The sequence below is a fragment of the Pollicipes pollicipes genome, unplaced genomic scaffold, assembly GCF_011947565.3.
Source record: "Pollicipes pollicipes isolate AB1234 unplaced genomic scaffold, Ppol_2.1 Scaffold_4881;HRSCAF=5763_pilon_pilon_pilon, whole genome shotgun sequence".
NCBI classification, from domain to species: Eukaryota; Metazoa; Arthropoda; class Thecostraca; order Pollicipedomorpha; family Pollicipedidae; genus Pollicipes; species Pollicipes pollicipes.
This window is the reverse complement of record NW_023596576.1, coordinates 53,280,052-53,289,645: the sequence shown is the minus strand read 5'-3', so window position 1 is coordinate 53,289,645 and position 9,594 is coordinate 53,280,052. Positions and strand designations below refer to the sequence as shown.

Genomic DNA, 9,594 nt, shown 5'->3' with positions numbered 1-9,594 from the left:
ATAGCCCGGCTGCGCGCCAGCCACCACGCACGCTGGCTGGCCGCCGTGTTCGACCAGGGCGTCACAAAGGAGTGAAACTGGCGAGGAGGCGGCAGCCAGACGAACCGATGAGCATCGGCTTGGAGCAGCGCCCGCAGCCGCGTGACAGTGCGTATCAGTTTGTGAACCACTGAGCGTGGGGGTCCCGAGAACCCCACTTCATACACATGAACGCCGCGTGTGGGGCCTCAGCTAATTACACAGCCAATGACTTGAAAGCTTGCAGCGAGAGCTCACTATTTATGGTTCTGGTGGCCGTCGCACATCGATGGGCGACGCCTTACAATGCTCGCGTTTCTGTTAACTTCATTTTTAAACGTCGGCAGCGGTTTTTCTGCGTGCACTGCAAGTCATTATTTATCGCATGCTGTTCGTGAAGACGTCCCATGTAAACAGTAGTTATCGACGTATATAAATCGCATGAAAAGCTGACCAGTGAAGCAGGCAGAACATTCGAGACCATCTGCAGCACAGCTTGATTCAGACTCACTAATTGGCCCCTGATGGTCCCTGAGCGACTGAAAGGCTCTGACAATATGTACTGTGTGTCTACTTTCGGAAAAAGTGACCCGATCTGACGCGCCCCAGTCATGAGCCGTCCAGTCGACGTTAAAACTGCGTATGCATGCAAGCAATCATGGGGCGGATTAGATTTGCTATACCATTGGGTCCCAGGCGCTAAAGGGTCTGGTTTGCTATACCATGGAGTCCTAGGTGCTAAAGGGTCTGATTTGCTATACAATGGGGTCCTAAGCTCTAAAGGGTCTGATTTGCTATACCATGGGGTCCTCGGCGCTGGAGGGTCTGATTTGCTGTATCATGGGGCCCCAGGCGCTAAAGGGTCTGATTTGCTATACCATGGGGTCCTAAGTTCTAAAGGGTCTGATTTGCTATACCATGGGGTCCTAAGTTCTAAAGGGTCTGATTTGCTATACCATGGGGTCCTAGGCGCTGGAGGGTCTGATTCGCTATACCATGGGGTCCCAGGCGCTAAAGGGTCCGATTTGCTATACCATGGAGTCCTAGGCGCCAAAGGGTCTAATTTGCTATACCATGGGGTCCTAAGCTCTAAAGGGTCTGATTTGCTATACCATGGGGTCCTAGGCGCTGGAGGGTCTGATTTGCTATATCATAGGGCCCCAGGCGCTAAAGGGTCTGATTTGCTGTACCATGGGGTCCTAAGTTCTAAAGGGTCTGATTTGCTATACCATGGGGTCCTTGGCGCTGGAGGGTCTGATTTGCTACACCATGGGGCCCCAGGCGCTGGAGGGTCTGATTTGCTATATCATGGGGTCCTAGGCACTGGAGGGTCTGATTTGCTATACCATGGGGCCCTAGGCGCTGGAGGGTCTGATTTGCTACACCATGGGGTCCTAGGTGCTAAAGGGTCTGATTTGCTGTACAATGGGGTCCTAAGCTCTAAAGGGTCTGATTTGCTATACCATGGGGTCCTAGGCGCTGGAGGGTCTGATTTGCTATATCATGGGGCCCCAGGCGCTAAAGGGTCTGATTTGCTATACCATGGGGTCCTAAGTTCTAAAGGGTCTGATTTGCTATACCATGGGGTCCTTGGCGCTGGAGGGTCTGATTTGCTATACCATGGGGCCCCAGGCGCTGGAGGGTCTGATTTGCTATATCATGGGGTCCTAGGCACTGGAGGGTCTGATTTGCTATACCATGGGGCCCTAGGCGCCGGAGGGTCTGATTTGCTACACCATGGGGTCCTAGGCGCTGGAGGGTCTGATTTGCTATACTATGGGGCCCCAGGCGCTAAAGGGTCAAAATTGGCTGGTTTCCACGGGCCTGTGAGCGGATGTCGAAAAGCGATGTAGTGAATTCCGAATGCTGTGATTTCGGGAAGTCGCAATTTTCAAGGCGTGGGCTAAGGAATGCAGCAGACCCACACCCACACCCCTACAATCACGTGCCTACACTTGGGCTGCGCCTGAGTCGACGTTGAAAAATCCTTGGGGGCCGTGGCTTTCACTCTGCAATGCTCTGTGGCAAACAAGACATCGAGTAAAGAAATTGGCTAAAAAAGCAGCCAATAAAGGACTTTGATGAATTCATTACGCATGTGTGGGCACCTTTCATCCCTACCCCCTGTTTGCGCGACGGTCGCACTGGGCCAACCCACGGCTTCACTCGTTACGCTCCGTGCTTACGTCCCAACAAGGTAATACCCGTTTGGCCCCTAACTGAGTCAGAACTGCAAAACAGCGACGGTCGCGTTGTGTTGTGATAAAATGAAGCCAACGGTATCTGGGCTTAAAGTTCTACGACAAAAACCTTAAACACGATTTGCAGCTACATCTGAGCGCCACGTTATGCCGCCCATCCCCGCACCTCTCCCCTGTTGCGCCTCGGTTACGCTCCACCAAAGCTCCCTTGATGCAGGACGTGATGTTAAAACGGCCCCATATCACAAAAAGGAATGATCCAACATCGTTACATGCTTAAGAAGCGTATGCAATAGCATCATTAGTTGACAAATGTCATAGGGCGTCGAACACTATGCTGTTTGTTTCCGCTTTCCATCACACACGGCTTGACCTTTCCCGGGCGCGAAATGGCCACACAGTTGGCGCGCCCTAAACATTACATATGACCATTGCTTGACCTGACTTGACCCGTTCCCTGGTTGGATCACTTGCAGTTGGAGGTTTCGTAGCATCAGTGGAACTGTGACGCAGATGAGAGTTTGCTCAGAGCGTAGCACGCAGATGAGAGTTTGCTCAGAGCGTAGCACGCAGATGAGAGTTTGCTCAGAGCGTAGCACGACGCGTCATTAGTGCAAATATGACAGCACGGTACTTCGGTGGTTCGTGATATGACGTTGGTCTTAGATTGTTTTTCACTCCAGATGAAGATGCAAGCCTATGCATGCAATACACTAAGCCAAATCACACATCTTTGGACTCGTCGGGCAAAGACGAATCGGATGGTGTGAAAAAGGTAGTGGGGGTAAAATATAATAGACACAAAATAAATAGACAAAAATAAATAGACAAAAAACTAGAGGGGGTAATTCGATTTGAACCCTTCACAACCTATATGCCAAACTACTACATCCGTGGTACAATCTGTTTAGCTGGTTGGCGTGCCATGGTCTGGTTGTGCGCCTGGTTTGAGCGACATTGAATAGGTTGTGATTCCTGCTGAATGCGAATATCGAGCTCCTGTCAGCTTTGCAGACGTTACAAAAATGCGAACCGTATGCTTTCCCACACATTGCTTGCTGGTGGATTGCATTTTTGTATTTTGTGTGTGCCTTTGATACATTCCTGTGTGATCATTGCTACGAGTGTCCATGCCTCATGTCTCATGTATGTCTCTCTTGTACGTCAGACATGTCTCTCCCCTAAATATTATGGACTCGACACTCACAATGGCCACTTAATGTTTCAGTGTTTTACACGTCCGTACACACACACCTCCTGCATTGCTGGCGCGCGAATGGGTCAGCCAAAGTTGTAATTGCTTTAATAACCCGTAGGCGGTGCTTTCGTTCACGCAGCGCGGCCGGTCCCAGTTCTACCCACTTCAGCTGCAGAGATTTGACGTCAGCCCATGGCCCTGCCCAAAACTAGCGGATCCCTGGTTTGAGCTGAGGCGCGTGCGAACGCCGCGTGCGTCGACTCGTGCTGGCCCTGACATCGGCACGCTCGTCTTTTCACCCGCCAGCAATGTTGATCCCGCGATCACCGCGACGCCGGGGCTGGAGATCTGAACCCGGTTCCGGCCCTTATTCGGCAGCTTTTTCACGAATAGGAAATTGTGATTTCACTTGCTACTTGAAGCGGAAGGCTACATAAGCTTACACGCCGGCGCTATACCAAAACCGCGCCTGATAAATTAGTGCGGATGGAAATGCTTCAAAATTTATACAGTACCGCCTGCAAAATCATTGTACCTGAGAACGCATTGTCATCCGTAGTCGCCATTAGCTTAGCTTTTGAAATTATATAAATAACTTATAACTTTAAAATTAATTTTTGAAAAACCACTCAGCCAAGTCATTCCGGGGAGATGAGCCAACTATTTAAAAAGGCTCCTGAGTCCGAGGACCCGCTGGTAATGAGCAGCAAACAATGCCGCGCAAACCGGAACGAAGACCCATCTGTTCTGAACGAAAGCGACAGTCTCTTGCGCAAGTACGCCATCGCGGCGGCTCGGCAGCCAACAAATGGCACACAAACACGAGCCGCATTGGTTTTCGGCACGCTGCGGTCGTACTCCGTGGCACGACCCTGTTGGGCCGCTCAGGTCGCGACCCTGGGTCACCATCGCGCCACGTGCCGCCGCTACACCAGTTGTGGCTCGCGCCCGCCTCGCCATCCGTCGTACTCGCCGCCGGCCGCCCCGTTTCACTTTAGTCGTCTGCCGGCGCGCGCGCGCGTGCGGGTACCCGGGGCGTCCCGCCAGCTGTCGATTTCTCCGGTCGACTCCACCGCGCCGTGGCCAGCGCCGGCGCCGAAAGCGCCGCGAAGAGAGAGGTAATGGAGAGGAGCGATAAGCGCTCGGTCGCGGCCGACGCCCCGTGGTTACGGGCCGACAAACAGACGCGTCGGAGAGCCTTTCCAAAGTGAAGGCACCCGGCATTGCCACAGCACGCCTCCAGCTGCTACGGTGTCGAAAAAAAGATCATTACTTTCCCGAGTGAGAGAAGCGAGATGACCTTAGTGAGGAAAACGCGCTGGAGACCAACGTATTCTTCATTTTCCCATATAACGAAGAATATGATGCTTAAACTGTGCGCGACGATAGCAAAGTTGAAATACACAAAATAAATGACTATTAAACCGTCAGATCACTGATATCAACAGTGGTAAACAACGAACACAACAATCGCAATTATGCGTCGGTTAACACGATAACCATAATCATGTTCCCCAATGCTCACGTCACAACTGATTAACATCCGAACGCATCTGAGCACAATGCAGTGGGATCCATACAAATGCATATTTGATGCAAGATCCGCGCGGACAGATGTACGAAGTGAAGTTGTACGAGTTGAACACGTGGTACTGGAAGTAGGAAGCAGCTTCTGCAATGGAGTTCATACACCACACGCGAAAGTGTAGCAGACAGCACCCAAACAGTCTTCAGTATACAAATATATACCACCCTCGCCAAATGAGGCTGCCACTACTCTGCCTGTTAGGGAAGCGGCCACGACGAGTGCATAGGTGGGTTAAGCCCACGGGATATGTATGAGCCCACACAGCGGGCTTTGAGATACTCGGCAGCGGCGTCCTCGGCCCGCGGCATAGGGCGAAGGAACCCAGTAAGCCACGGCATAGCGCGAAGGAGCCCAGCAGCCCACGGCATAGGGGGAAGGAGCCCAGCAGCCCACGGCATAGGGCGAAGGAGCCCAGCAGCCCACGGCATAGGGTGAAGGAGCCCAGCAGGCCAGCACAGGCCAGCCTGGCGGACTGCTGCCCTGATCAAGAGACGCCGTCGTCGGACAGCAATCCAGCCATCGGCGGACCGGCACAGCGTGCCCGGCGTCGCTCATATCTGCCAGACCCGTACCCTGCACACCGGGGCCGGCCCCATCCTCGCGAGGTGCATGCCGGCGCCCTCTATACCGACCCATCGACACAAGCACGCGCGAGTCACCGCAGCCATACACACGGCACGCCAAGATGGCGGCGGGGGTCGTCCGGGGAGAAGCCAGCCACCTCCCCACCTGCGTCGTCACACCAGACCCGGAGACACGCTCCGCTACCCAGCATCCCGTCGACCGCCTCACACTGGACCTGAGCTTCACAGCAGTGCGCAGGCACGCTGCACCGGGTCATTGCCATCATCCACCGCCCAAGTGCACCGCAGCAAAGCCCAGGTCACCGGACACACCGCGACGCAGCATCCTAATTATCCACGGCCGCACTGAAACCGACTCTACATACACACACGTGTGCGCACGGGCGCACACGTGCGCACGCACACACGCACACACACAAACACACACGCACACCTCGCCCATGCCCCGCCGACTACTGGTCACCTCCGGACGCGATACACCCGCGGCACGGACTGTCCAGGAACGCACAGCGGCGCACGAGTCCGGGCTGTCCGCCCCACTCCCGGCGGCGCGCGAGTCCCGCCCAATTCCCGGCGGGGGCAGTCCTGCGCGACACAAAACCACCCGACGACGCAGCGCGGCCCGCCACTACCATTGGATCGGCTTGTTTTTGCACTGCTCTATGACGTAGCCGGTGAAGCGCTTGAGGAAGCGCGGGTATTCGCGCTTGTAGACCATACGCAGAGCGGACGTGGGCGCCCAGCCGCCGGGGTTCACTGCAACACACGCCGGACAGCTGCGTCAGGGCTCACCCTGTGAGCGGACCGGCCTGCGAACGAGTCTCGGCGCCGGACGGGTGTCGACGCCGCGCCAACGGAGCCTTTCTGGGGGTGGGGGGGCAACGACGGACAGAGGAGATAGATGGGGGCGAGAGGGTTGAATAACAGTACATGAAAACACCAAAATGAAGGCCCAATGACAGAACACTGCTCACGTGTCACAACTCAGACATATCCAAAGCATCAAGCCATCTATATAGTTTACAGATGTGACCATCACGTGGTTTGACGCATCTTCCAGCCGAGCTAAGCCGATATCAGCCGTCCGCCGCCCCAAAATAAGTATGGACGGTGTTTTAAACCAAAGGCATCATTAACCAAACATGCGAGAACTAAATACACAGCTGTTGGTACTCCAAAGAAATCCAACGAGATAGCGGACGTTGAACCAGACTCCAAATCGAAAACGGATCGACTCAGCACGTCACGACACATGACGGCCACCGATCCTCCCCTCCCCCGACGGCGGCGACGCCGCACACACCCACCGATCCTTCCCTCCCCCGACGGCGGCGACGCCGCACACACCCACCGATCCTCCCCTCCCCCGACGGCGGCGACGCCGCCACACAACCTCACCGGGAATCCTTCCCCCCCGACGGCGGCGACGCCGCACACACCCACCGATCCTCCCCTCCCCCGACGGCGGCGACGCCGCACACACCCACCGATCCTCCCCTCCCCCGACGGCGGCGACGCCGCACACACCCACCGATCCTTCCCCCCGACGGCGGCGACGCCGCACACACCCACCGATCCTTCCCCCCGACGGCGGCGACGCCGCACACACCCACCGATCCCTCCCTCCCGACGACAGTGATGGTGCACACACCTACCGATCCCTGCCCCCCACGGCAGCGACGCTGCACACACCCACCGATCCCTCCCTCCCGACGAGAGTGATGGTGCACACACCCACCGATCCCTCCCTCCCGACGAGAGTGATGGTGCACACATCCCCAATCTCGGCCGACGGCAGCGACACAGGACCGCAGCCAGCGCCGACGTCGTTTGGCAGGCCGGCAGGCGGCACCCCGCACCGCAGCCAACTCACCGACGGAGCAGTACGTGATCTTGCAGCGCAGCTGGTCCCGGGTGACCTTGGAAAGGTCGGACTTGTCGCCCACGATCTCCGTCTGGCACGCCATGCACACAGTCAGCAGCACGCGCACGTACTTGTCGCTCGACTCGCGCGCCGCCTGCCGGCATACGCGCACATTGCTGACAGACGGTCCCGTTCACAGATGGCGGCGGTCACGGACCGCAAGCGGCCCTCTTTGGACAAATTTGTGGACGTCAACACGCAAAAAAACTTTGATCGCCAATAAGCGTGAGCTCCATCATCGTGCCAATCTGCGGTAAGTACAGTAACAATGGGCTCCAACCCAGCCCGAGGCCCTTGCCCTGACGTGTGGCTTCACAGCTCCTCGAAGGTGGCAGAGGGCCTGGCATGGCGCTGCCTCGCAAACGTCCAGTCTAGGCGGCCCTGGCTAATGACCTGGTGTTATCGGCACACAGCGCACGCTCACTACTCGGCGGCGAGACAATGACGTCAGAGATGACGCTTACACCCTGACACCGTCTGCCAAGACCGACGGATACTGTGCGCAGTCGACGCCCACCGAACACCTCCCGGGACGAGGACATTCCTGAAGCAAGGACCACCAAACGAGGAGCACCAAACAGACGCCAAGAGGGGACTTGACCAGCTCTGCCGCTCACAACGCTACGTTACCTCCCACACCGTGACAAGCACGTGAGAGACGAAATAGCCCGCAGGTAACAGCTAACACGAGACGAACCCAACAGACAGAGGTGACACAGTCAGCCACCTCGACACCAGCCGTGATCGGTCCGACCGGCTGATTCCCGCCCAGCCTCAAGGCTTGTGACTCAGCCGGCGGTCGACCGCGTACATCGCCGGGAGGAAGCCGTGCGTGCCACCGACATCACGACGGCCCAGTTCGGGCGCGACGGCACCGACATATACCAGACAACACTGCCTTGGCACGGTAACAAACAGCATCAAGGAACAGGCAGCTAGCGACCAAACTTGTCTTTTGCACAGCGTCCGGGCTTGTTAGTATCTTTCAGTGCTCACACTGCTCCAAAGGAATAGCACACGGAAAGGCATCAGTCACAGCTAACACCGTCACCAGCCGCCGGATCTTAACACGGCCGCCTCCCGGCACGCAGCGCCGGTCGCGGCACCATTCAAAGCTCTCAGGAGCGGCAGCCTGCGCAGGGCGGACGCGCGGCCACAGCTGGCCGACAGGCGCCCGGCGCAGCGGCAGCGTGGAGGTCAGGGGCCATCGCAGCGACGGCGCGGAGGTCAAAGGCCGGCGCAGCGCTGCACGGCACAAAGGCGGCACCGGCCCGGCCCGGCTCGGACACATGCGGGGCGAATGAATGTCTCGGCGGCAGGCGGGTCACGTGGCGTGTGCAGTAGGCAGGCACCAGCACGTGCGCAGGGGGCTGGTTATGAGGAAGCGGAGGCCGAGAGGCGTCAGTGCGTCCAGCAGGGAGGTATCCCGTCTTTGGAGACAGATGCTCTTCAGCAGAGGGGCAAGTAGAATCAGGGAGAGACGGTGCAATCTGGTTTCAGTCCATTTAACAGCGGCATGGAGGCCAATACATGATGGCATGACGAAGCGGAATCTGGGCGAAAGTTTGGAGAGCAGTCTCACAAGAGCCAATCACGGAGGCGTGCCGGAGGGAGATCACAGGACAAGATGACAGCGAAGACTATGAACACTGCTAGATCAAGATTACCGCAGATGGCCATGTCACGGACACGGGTTAGTGAAGACACCAACACAACACCTTAAGGCAGGCAACGTCACACCAAGTCGGGCATCACATGAGCATCCCGGCAGTAACACTGCCTGCCCGGCCGAGGCCGAGTCGGAAGCGTGCGCACGCGCGCAAGGCCAGTCTCTCTCCTGCCAGGGCGGGAGCATGCGCCACGTAAAGCCACGTGAAGCCACCAGGCACAGACACGTGGCGCGCACGCGGCTGTCGCCTGTTTACCAGAAAGATCCATCCCTCGGCCGCTCGAGGATCGTCCGTGTGGGGGAAGGGTGGGTGCAGTTTCATTTGCTACCGGAAAACAAACTGCGTAAACGACAGCGCAACAGACACGGGTACCGCGCAGTGGACTCCCAGCGACCCGCGCGCGTCGAACAG

The 9,594-nt window shown here is 57.0% G+C and overlaps 1 protein-coding gene across 2 annotated transcripts in view; it reads right to left on the bottom strand.

Annotated features, from left to right (window-relative positions):
* Positions 1-4,740: 4,740 nt before the first annotated feature.
* The window catches only part of cert (ceramide transfer protein), a 21,718-nt gene continuing 16,864 nt past the window's right edge, over positions 4,741-9,594 (bottom strand). The window contains exons 13-15 of one of the 2 annotated variants that reach the window (XM_037224047.1): positions 9,439-9,507; positions 7,463-7,607; positions 4,741-6,345 (exon numbers count right to left, since the gene is read on the bottom strand). In XM_037224047.1, coding sequence (XP_037079942.1) covers positions 6,218-6,345; positions 7,463-7,607; positions 9,439-9,507 — 342 coding nt within the window. In that variant the 3' untranslated portion in view covers positions 4,741-6,217. The remainder of the gene's footprint in view (positions 6,346-7,462; positions 7,608-9,438; positions 9,508-9,594) is intronic. The other variant, XM_037224048.1, reaches the window with a different exon arrangement.